This window comes from Herpailurus yagouaroundi, unplaced genomic scaffold (assembly GCF_014898765.1).
Source record: "Herpailurus yagouaroundi ecotype Mexico unplaced genomic scaffold, PumYag 139, whole genome shotgun sequence".
Lineage (NCBI taxonomy): Eukaryota > Metazoa > Chordata > Mammalia > Carnivora > Felidae > Herpailurus > Herpailurus yagouaroundi.
In genome coordinates this window covers 2,902,989-2,922,212 of record NW_024412394.1, presented here as the reverse complement: position 1 = coordinate 2,922,212, position 19,224 = coordinate 2,902,989, and the positions used below count along the sequence as shown (strand labels likewise).

Sequence of the window (19,224 nt, the reverse complement as noted above, 5' to 3'; positions counted from 1 at the left end):
GAGTGTTAAGCCAAGTGTGGAGCCTTCTGAGCCCGTGTAATTGCATTGGTCACACCCCTTTGAAGCCAAGTCTGGCAACTGGTGACCTGGATGAAAGAGACAGAGAGTCAGAGAGCAACCAAGACAGAGGCCACAGTCTTCTTGCAACCTACTCTCAGAAGTGACACCCTACCATTTTTGTTGTAGTCTGTTTATTAGATGTAAGTTACTAGGTCCATCTCACACTGAGGGGGTGGGGGTCACACAAAAAGCATGGATACCAATGAGCAAATCATCTTAAGGGCTGTCTACTGCAACAACTATTTATGAGATAAGCAGGGAAATTTGAACACTGACTATTATTAATTGCTTAGGTATAACGATGGTATTGTAGTTAAATTAAAAGAGGTTTGCTTTTGGGGCACCTGGCTGGCTCAGTCAGTAAGAGCATGAGACTCTTGATCTCAGGGTCATGAGTTTGAGCTCCTTGTTGGGCATAAAGATTACTTTAAAAAAAAAAAGAGGGTTTTCTTTTAAAGATATATACTGAAATATCTGCAGATGACATAATTTGATGTCTTGGATTTGCTTCAAACTAATATGGAGTGGGAGAGGAGTGAGGGAATAGAGGAGACAAGACTGGCCATGAGATGACCACTGTTGAAGCCGGTGATGGGTACATGGGAGTTCATTATACTCTATTTTTGTATGTGTTTGACCTTCTACACACACACACACACACACACACACACACACAGAGCCTTGTTTTGTCTAAGACACTAAATCAGCTCACTAAACTCATAACTGAATTCAGATGAGCACACCGTATGATGTAAGTTGAAGATAGGCCCTCAGGGCAGGAGCTGTGGGCTTGAGACACCAAAGGATGCCACCATGCATGTTAATCCATTTGCTTCAAAACTTCCGAATTCTCATGGTGCTTCTTAAAAAGTAGGGGCACCTGGGTGGCTCAGTCGGTTAAGTGTCCAACTTCGGCTCAGGTCATGATCTTGTGGTTCGTGGGTTCAAGCTCCATGTCAGGCTCTCTGCTGTCAGTGCAAAGCCCACTTCGATTCCTCTGTCCCCCTCTCTCTCTACCCGTCCCCCACTCTGAAAAATAAATAAACTTTAAAAAAAGAAAAGAAAAGAAAGTAAGTATAGAAGAAGGAGCTGAAAGAAGAGACTGGAGTGATTGGCATATGGAAGAGAGACAACACATACCAAATTGGAATCATGTCAGTTAAGTGGGATCCTTGCCTCGCTCTCCAGCTTTATTTCCAGTCCTAGAGGATTCCCAGGGTCTTCTGCTAACTAGACTAGGGATGGAATGGGGCTGCTTCTGAGCTGTTGGAATTAGAGGTCTTATTGTTATGATGTCTGTTTTCCATGATTAGCATGAAGACCTTGAAGTGAAGGGTGTTTAAGCCTCTGATTTAGAATTGAGGTGTAAAAAGCATGTAGTAGAAGTAGAAGCTAGGAATCAAAGGAGATAATAAAGGTGCTAATTAAGAGCCGTATAGCCAGACATATTGTTCCCACATTCTGTAAGCTACATACTGGATTGTTTTTATTTTAAATATTCTTTACAGTTTTTATTCAGGGTGGCTTTTAAAAGCCAGCCTACCTTTTCTTACTTAAATTATCTTGTTTTTCAGCCCTGACGTTTAGTTTGCTGGCAAGGCAGCTGATTCCTCCTCTCAATGTCTGTTACGCAGCTTTCTGTTCTTCAGTAATTTATGTCATTTTTGGATCGTGTCATCAAATGTCCATTGGTGAGTTCAGCACTGGAACCACAGGAGGTGGATAGAGTCTCTGTCTTAATCGTTTCCTTATTGCCAAGAACCCAAATTAAAACTATGTTTCAGGTACAAAAAAATGGAGGCAGAAGATGGACATTCTATCCATTTCAGTGTTCAGATTTTAGAGACTGAACACTTCCAGTGTGTCATTATTAATGCCACCTCCAGACAAATCGGCCGGCGAGCTGTTTCCCAAAGGAATTAAGTGGCAGGAGGTACTTCCCTTGGTGAAATTACCACACGTTTGAAATCTGACTGCCCTCAACCTGGAAGATTCAGAGGCAATTTTGCCAATATTCCTAGAGTGCATCCATCTTTCATCTGGACCTGTAATAACCAAAGTCCGTGGCCTACTTTCTAATAGTTGTGTTAGCTTGTAATTTACAATAAGAAAATGCTGTCACAGTAATCAAAGCATTCAAATCCAAGGATAAGCAGGTCCCTTCCCTGAGTCAAAAGTCCGTCTCCTAATTTATATTTAGAAATAATTGTTACAGGCACCACACTGGTTGAAGGTCATAGAAGCAGCACATTTTCTTCGCCTAGGTAAACTGGCATAGAAATCAAATACAAAACGCCCAATAATGTTGGAAGGGCATTGCCAACAGCTGCTTAGTGAAGTGCCTTTTCCTGACCTTCCCCACTGAACGACTGACCACCCAGGCAACCTTGACCATTTTGACTGACACACTTTTTCTCCGGATGTGTTTATATATTCAGGCTGGTTACCATCCCATCGTCCTAGATGCAGAGTGCTACCCTGCCTTTTTTAAGGACAATATCCCACGTCTTTACTAAAATCCATTATGTGTTGATTTTACATTTGGACACTGAGAGGACACTTTTATTGCCATATTTCCAGGCTCCTGGGGCACACTGCAATCATTTCCAAATACAGATAATAAGGCACTTAGAGTTTTATTTCTGTTAGGTAGTTTAAAGGTAAGATTTGCCTTTGTTCCCATATGTCGATGTGAGGACTAAATGAAATTATGTTTGAAACAGGTTAAGCTCAGTGTCATTTTGCACCTAGTAAATCCTTCATAAGTGTTAGGTGTTATTTTTTTCTTCTTATTATTATTGATTAGCTTTGTTTTCTGATCCTCTCACCACCATCTCACTTTTTACTGTCTCTAAGACCAGGTAAAGTGGCTGAGCCTGATATGCAATTTCCCCTTGATCCCACTCCATATGCCCACTTGCAGAGAGGGTCATATGTGGACACCAAGATCTAAATGCGAGGAGTTGGTCACAGCATGTGGAACCAGAGTTCTTTCCTCTGCTCTTTCTTACTTCTCAGTGGCCACTTTCAAAAGAGAAAAGTTCTTGAGATCAGAGGCAAAACAACATCAGACCATACCTTCCTTCTGTCCACTATGTCAGTTTACCTGCATTTAAAACTTCAGTGGGGCGCCTGGGTGGCTTAGTCGGCTGAGGGTCTGACTCAGGTTCAAGTCATGATCTCGCAGTCCATGAGCTCAAGCCCCATGTTGGGCTCTGTGCTGACAGCTCTGAACCTGGAGCCTGCTTCGGATTCTGTGTCTCCCTCTCTCTCTGCCCCTTCCCTGCTCACAGTCTCTCTCTCTCTCTTAAAAAATAAACACTAAAAATTTTTGTTTTAAACTTCTCTTTTCTGCCTAAACACCTTCTTTCATAGGTTCCTACTTCCTTGTGAGTGCTCTGATGATCAATGTCCTGAGATTGTACCCGTTCAACAGTGGCCACCTGATTCTGGGGGCTTTCATCAAGGATGACTTTTCTAAGCCCTCCTTCTTTGAGGACTATAACAGATCCTTGAGTGTGGTGGCATCCACAACTTTTCTGACTGGGATTATTCAGGTAGGATCTGAGTCTCTGAACCCCTGAAATAAACAAAGGAGCTACAAACAGACCTCTTCCTTTTGTTGGTCCTGTTATCCATTGCGATGTATGTGGGACTTTAGTGATTTATTTGGGGGAAGCCTATGGGATGTGTAGATACACTCTCCTCAGTGACGAAAATTCTTCCTCCTCCACCCACCACTGATTCAGGATGAGATACTGAACAGTCTCATCAGTCCTTTCCATAAAGCTAAAGAAGGGCTCCAGGGACTATGGTCTAGAGTCCTATTCACGATTTTACGTTTAAAAAAAAATTCTTTTGGGGTGCTTGGGTGGCTCAGTCGGTTGAGCGTCTGACTTCAGCTCAGGTCATGATCTTGCGGCTTGTGGGTTTGAGCCCTGCATCAGGCTCTGTGCTGACAGCTTGGAGCCTGGAGCCTGCTTCAGATTCTGTGTCTCCCTGTCTCTCTGCTCCTCCCTGTTTATGTTCTGTCTGTCTGTTTGTCTCTCTCTCAAAAATAAATAAACATTAAAAAAAATTTTTTTTAATTCTTTGTATTTTTTCAACAAGAATAGCACTTGTAGGCTTACATACTATATCTTGGGTTAAGTAAGCATTAGAGTCAGACCTGGAGTTCTTTTCTTCAATGACAGAAGCACAGTTAAAGGACAATAATATCAATGACTTATTAAAATATCAAAACTTATTTTTGGCATGTCTTTGATTCTCTGTGAGAATTTACCATCTAAAGCTTCATCCATTGACCTAAAGTCACATATGCTAGCTTTATTTCTCTTTCTTCTCAACCAATCAATCCTCTGTCTAGCTAATTTTTGCTGATCTCTCCTGAGACCATCTTTTATTAGGTAAGGATTTATTGGGAACCTACATCAGGCTACCAGAGTGAGCTGACTCCGACCCTGATACCAGCTATATAACTTACCTAAATCACCTTACCTTTATGAGCCTTGGTTTCCTCGTGTATAAAATGGAAATAATAACATTTGCAGGACTCTTAGGATTAAATGAGAAAATACATGTAAAGCACTCAGCTCAGAGCCTGTCACATAGTAAGCATCAATATGTTATAATTACTGGGCACAGAAGTATGAATTTGGTACTTTGACAGAGATCAAAAATAAAAAAGTAAATATAATTCCTGTGGTTAAAAAATTCAGTCTTGTCAGAGAAGACAAAATAATGGGCAGTCAGCACCCTCAAAAATAAACATTAAAACTCATTTGTTTTTGAGTCAGTACCTCAAAAATAAATAAACATTAAAAGAATTTTTTTTTTAATTGGGGCACCTGGGTGGCTCAATTGGTTGAGCGTCTGACTTCGGCTCAGGTCATTATCTCGCAGTCCGTGAGTTCAAGCCCCGCGTCGGGCTCTGTGCTGACAGCTCAGAGCCTGGAGCCTGCTTCAGATTCTGTATCTCCCTCTTTCTCCACCCCTCCCCTGCTCGCGTCTGTCTCTCTCTCTCTCTGTCTCAAAAATAAATAAACATTAAAAAAATTTTTAATAAAGGAGGAGACATTCCATTTCCAGGAAGATGAAATCGATATACTTTTCCCTATTCCTCCTGCTAAGTACAACTAAAAACCTTGGAACATTATACTAATAAAGCAAACATAAGAACACTCTGAAAAGTGGAGAGAAGAGGGCAAACTGACTCAGAACCACCGGACCCAAGGAACAACACAGTGATGAATTCCCTGGGCTTTCTTTTTGCCTTGTATATTTCAGACTTGGTGCTGAAGAAGCCAGAAACCCAAAATGCTAATAGGTGAAGACAAAGAAAAATAGGAAGAGAAAAAAAAAAAAAAAGCCCTAACAGATGTCTGTTCTTTATAGCCACAGCACCAAGAAGAGGCTAGCAAGACTGAAAAGTTATTTTACATAATAACTACTATACTCCAGACAAACACCAAGAAAAAACAAAACAAAACTGTGGTATCAGCCCCCTCATACCAGCAAAGGCCAACTGAAGAGCCCAGACCATATCACTCTTACCCACCTGTAATAAGGTGCCCACCCACTCCCAACTGGGGGTTGCCAGAGAAGGCCAAATAGGGAGTCAACACTTGCACTCCCATTAGGCAGTAATGAGACACTCTTTCCACCCTTTGCTGGGGTGGTGTCAGAGATGGCCTCATAGAGGGGACAACCCTCTCTGCTGCAGTGTCCATGGAGGCCAAGTGGGAAGAAGTAAAGACATTCCTGTCTCTTCCAGCCAGGATAATATGAGCAGAGGGCTAGTGGGGAGCCAGGACTCCCACCCCTGCCCAACAATAATGAGGAGTCCCCACTGCCTCAGCAGTCAGTGGAAACTGAGGGGAGAACCTGGGCTTCTACATCTATAGGCAGTAACAAGATGGCACCTGCCCCTTCCCCTGCCAGCACTTTGTCAAAATAATCTAGCCAAAACACAATATTTAAATAAGATCTAGCATCTTCTAGCACAGTGCCCAAAATGTCTACAATTGAACTGAAAATTACTTGTCATATCAAGAACCAGGAAAATCTCAACTTGAACGAAAAAAGACAGTGAAAAGATGCCAATACTATGATGACAGAGATGTTAGAATCCTCTGGCAAAGATTTTAAAGCAGCCATCCTAAACATGCTTCAGTGAGCAATAATGAACATTCCTGAAACAAGTGAGAAAATAGAAACTCTCAGCAAATAAACAAAGTGTGAAGAAGCAAATGGAAATTTTAGAGCTGAGAAATACAATAACCAAAATTCAAAATGGAAAGAATGGACTCAATAGGAGGATGGAGGAGACAGAGGAAAGAATGAATGAATTCAAAGAAAGAGCAATAGAAATCATCCAACCTGAACAACCGAGAGAAAGTAGACAGGAAAAAGAAATGAACAAAACCTCAGAGGCAAGTAGGGTGATAATGATATACCTAATATACCTAATATACCTAATATTGGTATCACAAGAGTCCCAGAAAGAGAGGAGAAAAAAGATGGGGCTGAATTACTTGAAGAAATAACAGCTGAAAACTCCTGAAATTCGGCAAAAGACATAATCCTACAGATTCAAAAAGCTGAGCAATTTTCAAAAACTAAATCCATAGAAATACACACTAAGACGAATCATAGTCAATATTCTGAAAACTAAAGACAATGAAAACAATCTTGAAAGCAGTGAGAGAAACACTTTACCTATGGGGCAGGGGGGTGGACAACTCATATGACAGCAGATTTCTTATCCATAGAGTCCAGAAGGAAGTTGCACAATATTTTCCATTTGCTGAAGAAAAGAACTGTCAATCCAAAATCCTATACCCAGTGAAAATAGCCTTCAAGAATAAAAGGGAAATCAAGACATTCTCAGATGAAGAAAAACTAAGAGAATTTGCTACCAGCAGACCTACCCTAAGAGAAAAGCTAAAGAAAGTTCTCTAAACAGAAAGGAAATGATAAAAGAAAGAATCTTGGAACCACTGGAAGGAAGAAAGAACAATGGAAAGAGTAAAAATATGGATGAATATGATAGATTTTCCTTGTCGTCCTGTGCTTTCTAAATTATGTTTGATGGTTGAGGTGAAATTACAACACTGATGTGATTCAAAATGTATATGACAGGAATATTTAAAACAATTACCATTGACCTTTGAACAACATGAGTTTGAACCACACAGGTCTGCTTATATGCAGTCTTTAAAAGATAAATATAGTGCAGTACTATAAATGTATTTTCTCTTCCTTATGATTTTCTTAACATTTCCTTTTCTCTAGCCTACTTTATTGTAATAATATAGTATGTAATACACATAACATACCAACTATGTGTTTATCAGTTATTTATGTTATTGGTAAAGTTTCCAGTCAACAGTAGGTTAATAGGGGTTATGTTTTTGGGGGGCGCCTGGCTGGCTCAGTAGGTGGGACATATGACTCTTGATCTTGGGATTGTGAGTTCAAACTCCATGTTGGGTGTAGAGATTACTTACAGTTAAATCTTTTTTAAAAAGGAGTTAAGGGACACCTGGGTGGCTCAGTCGGTTGAGTGTCCAACTTCAGCTCAGGTCATGATCTCATGGCTTATGAGTTCAAGCCCCACATTGGGCTCTGTGCTGACAGCTCAGAGCCAGGAGCCTGCTTCTGATTTTGTGTCTCCCTCTCTCTCGGCTCCTCCCCTGCTCGTGCTCTGTCTCTCCTTCAAAAATAAATAGATTTTTTTTTAATTTAATAAGAAAATTTAAAAAGGAGTTAAGCTTTTGGGGAATCAAAGTTATACATGGATTTTCAACTGTGTGTTTTGAGGGGAGGGTTGGTGCCCCTAACCTCTGTGGTATTCAGGATCAACTGTAGTTCTGCAAGATGCTACTATTAGGGCAAACTGAGTAAAGAGTACACCAGATCTCTCTGTACTGTTTCTTACAACTGCATGTCAAACTACACTTATCTAAAATAAAAAGTTTAAATTTAAAAAAGAAATCTGCACCAGATAATAATGTTTAACATTTAAGGCTATGTGCTAGTCACTGTTCAAAACACTTTACATTAATCATCTCATCTGATCCTTACGACTCCTTGTATGAAGGTAGGTATTACTATGACCCTATTTTAAGGGAACAAAGGTACAGAGAGGTTAAGAGAATTGCCCAAGGTCACACAGCCAGTAAGATCCCAACTGGGAATTAGACTGATGGTTGTCTACCTCCAGAATCCACACTTCAGATAATTTTAAAGTTCAAGCTAATATTACTAAAAGTGAAGTGTTTTGCGTCAAAAGAATATAAAGTACAGGAATAACCTTTAGTTGGTTGGAGTTGTCTGTGAAGGAAACAACCACACATTGAGACTTTTCTTCATTCACTGAACCTTTAGTGCTTTCATTTTTTTTTTTAATGCTTATTTATTTATTTTGAAAGAGGGAAAGTACATGCATATGAGCTAGGGGAGGGGCAGAGAGAGAAGAGAGAGAGAACCCCAAGCAGGCTCCATGCTGTCAGGAGGGGGCCTGACTCACGGCTGGATCCCATGAACCGTGAGATCATGACCTGAGTAGAAATCAAGAGTTGGACACTCAACCAACTGAGCCACCCAGGTGCCCCTAGTACCTGCTTTCTATAAGAATAGCAGATAGGTTTCATGTCCTAGGCCAACTCTGACTGACTGACATTGGCTGCCTAGAAAATTATATTAACACAGATTCTGATGCTATGTCACAGCTGAGCAAGAAAGAGTTTTATAGTTATAGATATTTGCCACTTACATGGTGGAAGGAAGAAATGGTATTAAAAATGAGCGATAATGTATTTGTATTTGTCACTATTCTCAGATTTGAGCTAAGTGTTTTACATGTCTTATGCAATGTAATTCATTCAAAACACTGCATGTTGAGTATTACTCACTTTTTATAGATGGGGAAACAGGCTCAGAGAGTTTAGTTAACTTGTCCAAGCTCACACAGCTAGTGAGTGGCAGAGCCAGGATTGAAAGCCAAGGTCTTCATCCCTAGGAATCATGCTCTTTTCACCACATCTCCTGAAGAAGAGGAATTTTCCTGAGCTCTTGAAAGAGATGATGGACATGGATTGGCAGAAATGGAAAAAAAAAATTTCTGTGCACAAGCACAGAAACAGAAATCACACAAAAGACAAGAAGCTAACTGGCCTGACCAGAGTAGTGGTGCCTACTGGGCAGTAATGACCAGACATTCTAGAGACCCAGTGTCCAACTGACTGAAAGCTTGGAAACAAAAAGCTTTTAAAGTTAGAAGATTGGTTCTTCCAAGTTTGTTTTCTGAGGTCCCAGTGCAGTGGCAGACGAAATGCAAATAGTAGTAGGTTCAACACTTGTTTATCTTTACCCATTTTCGTCACTAGGCTCTGTAAGTTTTCTTAACCTGCCTTCTTAAGGGAATTGGAGCTCACCCTCTGTCCATCAATTTTCCTTTTTTTTTTTAAGTTTATTTATTTATTTTGAGAGAGAGAGAGAGCACGAACGCAAGCAGGGCAGAGAGAGAGGGAGAGAGAGAGAATCTCAAGCAGGCTCCATGTGGTCAGAGCAGAGCCTGACTTGAGGCTCGATCTCACAAACCACGAGTTCATGACCTGAGCCAAAATCAAGAGCCGATGCTTAACCAACTGAGCCACCCAGGCAGCCCTGTCCATCAGTTTTCTCATTGTTTTTTATTATAAAAAATGGGGGGTGCCTGGTTGGCTAAGTCAGTAGAACATGCAACTCTTGATCTTAGGGTCTTGAGTTCAATCCCCATGTTGGGCATGGAGCCTACTTGAAGAAAAAAAAAAAAAGGTAGATTGCAAAAGTCTCAAGTAATAAAAAAAAAATGCATACATTTTAAAGTATTGCCCCAACCTTTAATTCCATTCCCCAAAGGTAACTTCTTTTTTTTTTTAAGTTTATTTATTTATTTTGAGAGGACAGAGACAGAGTGAGTGGGGGAGGGGCAGAGAGAGAGGGAGGGAGAGAGAATCCAAAGCAGGTTGTGTGCCAACGCAGAGTCCAACATGGGGCTTGAACTCACCAAATAGTGAGATCGTGTTCTGAGCAGAAACCAAGAGTTGGTTTCCAGCCTAACTGACTGAGCTACCCAGGCGCCCCTAAAGATAACTTCTGATAATAGTTTGGGGTGTAACCTTTTAGATTCTTTGTATATTTAGAAATACAAATATATAAGACACATATATAATTTATATATTGTATATGTATAAGTACATATAAAATACTTTGTTATAACATTATATTTAATATGTAATATATGATACAATGTTTATAACTTATTATATATAATATATACTATATATATACTATAATATAGTACTTTACATGTACATATGCATGTATAACATCTAAATCATTTATTATATACACTGAACTTAATAGAAACTAAATTTGTCTTCAGGATTACAGATAATATAATCTATTATAATACATGTATATATAATATATTTCAGGATTACATATATATATATTTACATTATACATACATTATATACATTATACATCTATACATATACATACATACTATATGTATACATAATATATATATTATACATATATACCTATATTATAATAGATTATATTATATGTAATCCTGAAGACAAATTCAGTTTAATCATTCTTAGTAAAGACAAAAGTCGAAGGCCAAGAAGTTTGAGCTGGAGTTTTTTAAATTGTCTTTTCCTTTGTGAAAAGCCACATTCCTCACTGGGATATTAACATCTCCTTAAAGGGGCTATCAAAGCTTGCAACAAAAGGGGCTTTAAAAAGGCAAAAGCTTGTTCTGATCACTTGGTCACTGTTAACGTCACATTGATAAGGTCACTAGATTCTGGGGCAAGAACTTTAGCTTAAGTGCTCCTGAAGAAAGAAGTGTGGTCTAGTACCTGTACAGAGCTGCTGAATCGACACCAAGGACTTCCTTGTATCTTCAATATCAGTTGATGAGAAAAAGAGAGAAGTTTATCCAAGGGGCCTAACTGAACTTTTTTGTTGGAAGCCCCCTGGAGAGTGCCTAATTGACGCCATTGTGGGTTGCCTCTCACTGTGGTTTTCTTTCATCTGAACCTTCTACAGCTATCAATGGGCTTGTTAGGTTTCGGCTTCATTGCCACTTACCTTCCGGAAGCGGTAATCAGCGCTTACCTGGCGGCCACGGCACTACACATTATTCTGTCCCAGCTGACTTGCATCTTCGGGATTGTGATTAGCTTCCACTCTGGTCCCATCTCCTTCTTCTATGTGAGTAATTTCTACCTTCACCCAGAGATACCAGTGCCCTCCCCTTGCCTCCAAAAGGAAGTGGACCCGAGTGGAGAGACTGCTGCATAGGGAGCAGAGCCAACACCATCCTAGACATAATCTCAGCTCTTCTAGATTTACAGTCTGAATTAATTGCAGATGCCGGTTGGACCATGTTGCATACAGTTATAATTTAACATGTTCTCAGTTCATTACCATTTTGCCCAGCCCTTTTAAACAAACACGATTTGCATTAAACTTTGGTTTTTAGAATACTGTAATCTATCATAATTCTTCCCATTACATGCCTCATAACAGACATGTATTCTAAAACATCTAAAGAACACAAAATGGCTAAGTAGTCCCTTAAAAGAATGGTGTAGGAGTCACTCTAAAGAGCATATATGGTCTAGAAAAAATAGTAAAGAATAGGCTGTAAACAGAACTCCTGGGTCCTTTTCCATTGTACTGAAACACATAAAGTGTATTCTCTCCTTATTGGGCATTATTATATTTTAATATCTCTTTTTCAACTTAAAAAAAATGTATATCCTCCCATTTCCCTTCACCGTGCTAGTAATGCTCATAACGACCTTTGTGCCTAAGGATTTCTTTTTGAACTAATCTTGAGGGAGTGTCGCCTTCTAGATTTAGGCAATTCTCATACCCCTTTCTAAGCCTCTGTAATTTTGTTTTCTTTCAGAACATAGTTAACTACTGTGTAACTCTCCCAAAAGCTAATTCTACCAGCATCCTACTATTTCTAACTGCTGTTGTAGCCCTGAGAAGCAACAAATGTATCAGAATGTCCTTCAATCAGTATCCCATCGAGTTTCCCATGGAAGTTTTTCTGGTAGGTGTTTTGATGCCCCCAATTCACGGTTTAGATCATTTAAAATGCCTACTTTCTAAAAAAAAAAAATTTAAATTAAAAGCAAGCAACCTAGGAAGGGAGAGATCAGAGGATACTATAAAAATGATGTTTAAAAAACATATGTTAAATTGTGACAAAGCAGAATATATTTAATTTTAAGTACTAGCTTTTATTTGTAAAACATGCTTATTTTTATTTTTCAATAAATTTCTTATTTTTTAAGTTGATTTATTTATTTTGAGTGTGTGTGTGTGTGTGTGTGCAAAAGCAGGGGAGGGACAGAGAGAGAGGGAGACAGAGAATCCCAAGTGGGCTCTACACTGACAGCAATGCCCCGTGTGGGTCTTGAACCCACAAACCATGAGATCATGATCTGAGCCAAAATCAAGAGTTGGATGCTTAGTGACTGAGCCACCCAGGTGCCCCAAACATGCTTATTTTTAAAGTATTTTTCTCCATTGCTTCTTTTTCATACTATTTCATAAGTAGTTTTTTTTTTTCCTTATGAAAGCAATCCAGGCTCATTTTAGCAATTTTGAAAAACATAAGAAAAAAATAGAAGAAAAGAAAGTCCTATGGCTGCACCTCCCGAAATCAACTACAGTTAATAATTTGGGGTTTTCACTTATTCACTGTTTCCTTCTTTCAAATATATGACAGGCTTATGCTCAGTGTTGGTGAATTTCCATCTTCTTCTATGTAGAATTTTGTTTCTATTTTACTTTTTTTTATTTTTTAAGTAATCTCTATCCCCAGTGTGGGGCTCAAACTCACAACCTTGAGATCAAGAGTCACATATTCCGCTGATTGAGCAAGCCCATGCCCTTGTTTCTTATGTATGTATGTATGTATGTATGTATGTATGTATATATGTTTATTTATTGGGACACCTGGGTGGCTCAGTCAGTTAAGCATCTGACTCTTGATTTCGGCTCAGGTCATGATCTCACGGTTCGTGAGTTCGAGCCCCGTATCAGGCTCTGTGCTGGCAGTGCAGAGCCTGCTTGGGATTCTCCCTCTCTCCCTCTGTCTCTGTGCCTCCCCTACTTGTGTTCTCTCTCTCTCAAAATAAATAAATACACTTTAAAAAGTAAATACTTATTTTTGAGAGAGAATGCACGGGCTGGGGAGAGGCAGAGTGAGGGAGAGAGAGGAGAGGGGCAGAGAGAGGGGGACAGAGGATCCGAAGTGAGCCCTATGCTGACAGCAGAGGGCTTGAACCCACGTGCGGAAAGATTATGACCTGAACTGAAGTCAGATGCTCAACTAACTAAGCCACCCAGGCACCCCTGTTTCTATTTTAATAGTGTTGTGATCATTCTGTTATTCAGCGTCCTTTAATCCTCACTATGCTACAGTAGAGAAATTGAGGGAGATGAGATGTCAAATGGATTGCGTAGTCCGTGTCACTAGTAAGTGGCAGAGCTGGGGCTCACCACTATCTAATAGCAATATTTCTTCTTTCTTTTAAATTGTTTTTTTAATGTTTATTTTTGAGAGAGAGAAAGAGACAGAGCATGAGCAGGGGAGGGGCAGAGAGACAGGGAGACACAGAACCCGAAGCAGGCTCCAGGCTCTGAGCTGTCAGCACAGAGCCTGACGCGGGGCTTGAACTCATGAACTGCGACATCAAGACCTGAGCTGAAGCTGGACGCTTAATCGACTGAGCCACCCAGGCGCCCCTCTTCTTTCTTTTAAAAAAGTCCACTGATAAAATTAATCTTTTGCAGTTATGATTAACATTTTTACAATGATAAAGACATTTTCATAAATAAAGCTCAGGTTTGTAAAGTCAGCATTTCTCATATTAGGATCACTGAGTGCTTGGGTGTCCATGAGAATTAATTCCTCCTTAAGAAGTGTCCTGTTGCAGAGATCCCAAAAGTTCACCAAACGTCCATGTATTCCCGTCTATTTCCCAGGTGCCCCGTAGTTAGGCAGAACCATGTGACTTTGGGGCCAAAGCATAGGAGAAAGGGTGTGAGTCCCCATGTTCTTTCTTTCCCTGGTGTGATAATCATAGGACTGTATGTTAAAATAATATGGTCCCCCAGGTGGAATTAGCCTGAATCCCTGAGGCACTATTTGCAAAGAGGTTGCCCTGGAGAGACACTGACCCACAACACTCTGTGAGGGCAAAAAAATAACACTAAGATCTCATGCTTTGTATGTTACCACAGCATAACCTATTCTATACTAAATAATCCAGGTCTATACTCTGCATGATTGAAAGAGGATGGGAATTGCTTTGGAAATTGAGACCAAGCTCTATCTCATAACTGTCGTCTACTGCTTGGAGACGTGCATATTCTTCCTTCCTTGGAATAGTTGAAAAGCTATTAATTCACAAAGTCCAGAAACGGAAAGACTACTTTTGTAGGAGACTTTCCCAATCACTGTGCAAAAATAATGGTGCCCTAGAGCCCAGGGGACAATGTGCACATGGAATATGAGGAGCAGGGTCACAGGCAACCTCTCCTTTTCATGGAACCCAGCTCAGCTCTGGCACCCTTGAGCAAATATTCCCAGTACCACAGCTGAGGCTTTGGAGTCACCAGCAGATGGCATCTGTGACGCAGATATCAGTCCTCTCTCTCTCTCTCTCTCTCTCTCTCTCTCTCTTTAATTTCAGCTTTATTGAGGTATAATTGACATCTAAAGTCGTAAGAGATTTAAAGTGTACATCGTGGTGATCGCACGTGCATATATATTGTGAAAGGATTCACCCATCTAGTTAATGGACACTTCCATCACCTCACGTATTTATCTTGCGTGTGTGTGCATCTGTGCTGAGAGAACATTTACGTTCGACTCTTAGCCAATTCGTTTTTTTAAAGTTTATTTATTTTGAGAGAGAGAGAGAATCCCAAGCAGGCTCCACACTTTGATGTGGGGCTCGCACCCCCGAACCTCTCGAGATCGTGACCTGAACGTTTAACTAACTGACTGAGCCACTCAGGTGCCCCCCTACTGTTAGCAAATTTCAATTATACAGTGCAATGTTAGCAACTATTGTCACCATACTTTCCACTAGATCCTCAGACCTTATTCATCTTAAACCTGAATGTTTCTACGCTTTTATCAAACTTTCCCCATTTCCCCCACCCACAGCTCCTGGCAACCACTTTTCTACTTTCTGTTTCTATGAGTGTGGCTGTTTTGTTTTTGTTTTTACTTATTTATTTTTTAAATGTGTATTTATTCTTGAGAAAGCCCAAGTGGGGGAGGGACAGAGAGCGAGGGGGACAGAGGATCCAAAGCTGGCTCTGCACTGACAGGCAGCAAGCTCGATACAGGGCTCGAACTCACGAACTGTGAGATCATGACCTGAGCCAAAGTCAGACGCTTAACCAACTGAGCCACCCAAGCGCCCTGTTTTTGTTTTTAGATTGCACATATAAGGGATACCATACAGTATTTGTCTTTCTCTGTCTGGCTTATTTCATTTAGCATAATACCCTCCAAATTCATCCATGTTGTCACAAATCAAACCCCTCTCTCTTTTTTTTTTTATCTTAGAGAGAGTGTGATTGCGGAGGGGGTCAGAGGGAGAGAGAGAGAGAGAGAGATTGAGAATTTTAAACAGGCTCCACGCTCAGCGTGGAGCCCAACGCAGGGCTTGATCCCACCACCCTGGGATCATGACCTGAGCTAAAATCAAGAATCGTATGCTCAACTGACTGAGCCACCCAGGTGCCCCAAATCAACCCTCTCTTGAGAGACAGCAACAGCAGGAATCATAGTGACATTCCTTCAAGCAACCTCAAAGGCAATGAATGTTAAGTTACGAGGAAAGGCAATGAGTATAGAGGGTGCTGTGGTTGACTATGGCTGACAGATTAGTTTGTGAGCCACAGTTAAGACATTCCTTTGGGGAACGCTGTAAATAATTAGGATGCACCGTGGAGTCAGGTGGGGGAGGAAACTGAGGTCCAGCAGTAAAAGTCAGTGGAGAGTTAGAATTGTTGCAGTTGAGGGACGCCTGGGTGGTTCAGTCAGTTAAGCGGCTGACTTCGGCTCAGGTCATGATCTCGCGGTCCATGGGTTCGAGCCCCGCGTCGGGCTCTGTGCTGACAGCTCGGAGCCTGGAGCCTGTTTCGGGTTCTGTGTCTCCCTCTTTCCCTGACCTCCCCCATTCATGCTCTGTCTCTCTCTGTCTTAAAAATAAATAAACGTTTAAAAAAAATTTTTTTAAACATTAAAACAAAAAAAAGAATTGTTGCAGTTGAGACCTTAAACTTTTTTGTGACCTACTTTATACTCAAAGGTTACCAAAGCCTGCAATGCATTCCGTATACTTATGTCAAGTCAAGTGATTGGGAACACTTTCTGCCAAGGAGCAAGGGTTAGAGATATCATTTCGAACTGGGGAAAGACCTCCATGTTTCCCCTGGCAGTGAAGAAAATGGGAGAGGGAGGGTGAGAGCTGTTCTGCCTGAGGGTATAAAAAGCTTCTTACAGCACCCACCAAGACACTACTGTCTGGATGTGCTGGAGGAAGAACACCCACCAGTCTGTCCTTAACACAGTAGCGTCAAACAGTAAGGGAAAGTTTCAAGGCAATATCTGGGTCCCAGGTAGAATACACTGATAAATAATTCAAGAATCCTATAGCTATAAGAGATGATGCATATTTTAGGTTCATAATTTACATATATGTATATGTGTGTGTATTTGTGGATGTGTTTATGTAAGTTGTACGGCAAACACCAAGAAAGCATCAAAATAGCTGTCTTTGGGTGATTTGTTTCTGCTTTTTAATTTTTCATATTTTCTCTGTGTTCCTTTATAAGCCAATACTACCTTACATCGGAAATAAAAGAGTTCCTTGGCCAGTGTGTACACTTCCTGTCCCTTAACTAGGTAAAGAACAAAACTCTTCTCTGACTCAGGCTATGATCCAGATTCTTCTTTCCATTCCGATCTGTAGGGTTCCCCGGTGTTTTCATCAGATCACAGCATCACAGGCAAACCAATTGCGATCCTGCTTGCTGTCTGGTTGAACTTGCAGAGCAGATTTATGTGTTGGTAGGGAAAATGGGGTAAAGCAGCTCCATATTTATTATTCTAAGACCTGGGTGTTGAGTTCTGCCGTCACTGGCTTGATTTGCTTTGGTGTGAGGTCTCTATAAGGTGTCACAGCTGCTGGGTTGTCTATTTTCCTGCTTGTTGAAATGGAAGGGAGACTTGCCATTTTAGGAGGAAATGAAAGGGGGATTAAAAAAAAAAAGGCAAGTAATTGCTTTGCTGAAGACTTTTTCTTTGTGCTGTCAAACGCTGCTCCATTATTTATTATTAAGGGTTAGTGGGTTAGTCAGTAATGATTCTCAGTATACCTCAACAATCCCCCAACGGATTCTTTATATTGACACAGAGTACCTAGATCTAAAAACTTTTACACCTGAGGCCTTTGTGTAGCTATTACCTGAAAACATGTTTATATTGGGTCCAGATGTTTAAGGTTGGTGAGGACATCCATTTGTTCCCATTGTTATGTCAGAGACCAAGGCTGAATTTGCTTTTCATTCCGGCTACAGTGCTAACAAGAGGTTCGGGAACCAAGAGCCAGAGAGGATTTCTGCCATGCCTGCTCCACGGACCTGGCCCCCACTCTCTCTCCAACCTTCATGTGTAGGGAGTGCCACATATCTCATTCCCTGTCTTGCCAGAGGCTATAAGCTCTACTCCTAGAAGCAAAACATAGTATTTAGATGATCATATGCATTTTTTTTTAACCCCTACAGATTCTTGGCTTCACTGCATTTGCAAACAAGATAAGCATAGCCACAGAAACCAGCAGGATGCTCATCGATATGATTCCTTATAGGTCAGTAACTCCACTTTTCAGGATTACTTTTTCCTCTATGTTAACCTTCGCTTAGCCTCTGACCAGACAGCCTGATTGATGGTCTCCACTAGCAGTCAAATTTGGGTAATGGGCTCAAATTCATTTTAGAATACAGAAGCTCATGAAGGAGGATGGGCTAAGACAACCCTGTGTTTTGTCTTTGCTCAGCCTCTTAACTCTCATAGTTGAGCCAGTCTCCTTACACAAGGAAACTGTTGGATGTGCTGGAAACCAGAGAGATTCACGAAGTTTTTTCCGCAGTACATCATGAGCCTTCTCAACCTCTGTACCCATCTAACTAACCCTCAAGGATGGGACAAGAGATGCCTCTTTTCCTGGCCTCTCTCCTGGAGCTCAGTGCTCAGGAGATGAGTGTTCCTTTCTGTCTTCACCCACTTAGACTGAATCGGGGTCCTTAAACATTTTCTTACTTGGTGTAGGAAGCTATCTTCGAGTAGTCTGGCATATGCAGTTCTTAAGGACTTGCGATTAATTTACATTATAATTCTTACCGGTGACTATGCGTCACTCTTGCTTCTGTTAAGAAAGTTTAATTTCCATAACCCTGATCAGATGCGAGCGCTGGATCCTAACCACTCGACCAACAGGGAACACCTCGTAACCTTGATCGGATGAATCACTTTGGCTAAGGAAGGCGATACGCTGCAGTTTCTCCACCCACAGGCAGGCTCTGGAAGAGCATCGTTCATTTCCTAAGGCTGTTCAGTAAGGAATACTGCAGAGTCCGCAGGTCTGGCAGACTCCAGGATAACACAACGTAGGCTACTTTGATGAAAGCAGATTGGATTAGTCTCATGTCCTACCAGTTAGTTCTCTGTGAAATCTGATGATGACTAAGTCACTTGAAATTCTGTTCAATTAAAAAAAAAATGTGAGCAGACCACCGAGGCACCAGGAAGTGCAATGATAAATAAGACTGAAAAAAATAACAATAACAACAATAAGACCGATGTTTTGCATAATTATTTTATTTCATTTGCACCTCACAGCAGTACTTCTTTTTATGGCTGAGGAAACTGAGGCTTACCAAATTTAAATTACTTGTCCGTGATCACAGTCGGTCAAGGGCAGAGCTACTTTTGAACCCATTTCTCTTTAATTCCAAAATTTATGATTATAATCACTCTATCATACACACTCAGTATGCTTCTGT

The 19,224-nt window shown here is 40.7% G+C and overlaps 1 protein-coding gene across 2 annotated transcripts in view; it reads left to right on the top strand.

Annotated features, from left to right (window-relative positions):
- Positions 1–19,224, top strand: part of SLC26A8 (solute carrier family 26 member 8) — an 83,437-nt gene that overhangs the window by 27,591 nt on the left and 36,622 nt on the right. The window contains exons 4-8 of one of the 2 annotated variants that reach the window (XM_040473316.1): positions 1,635–1,751; positions 3,436–3,617; positions 11,164–11,328; positions 12,032–12,181; positions 17,947–18,029. In XM_040473316.1, the coding sequence (XP_040329250.1) occupies positions 1,635–1,751; positions 3,436–3,617; positions 11,164–11,328; positions 12,032–12,181; positions 17,947–18,029 (697 nt within the window). The remainder of the gene's footprint in view (positions 1–1,634; positions 1,752–3,435; positions 3,618–11,163; positions 11,329–12,031; positions 12,182–17,946; positions 18,030–19,224) is intronic. The other variant, XM_040473317.1, reaches the window with a different exon arrangement.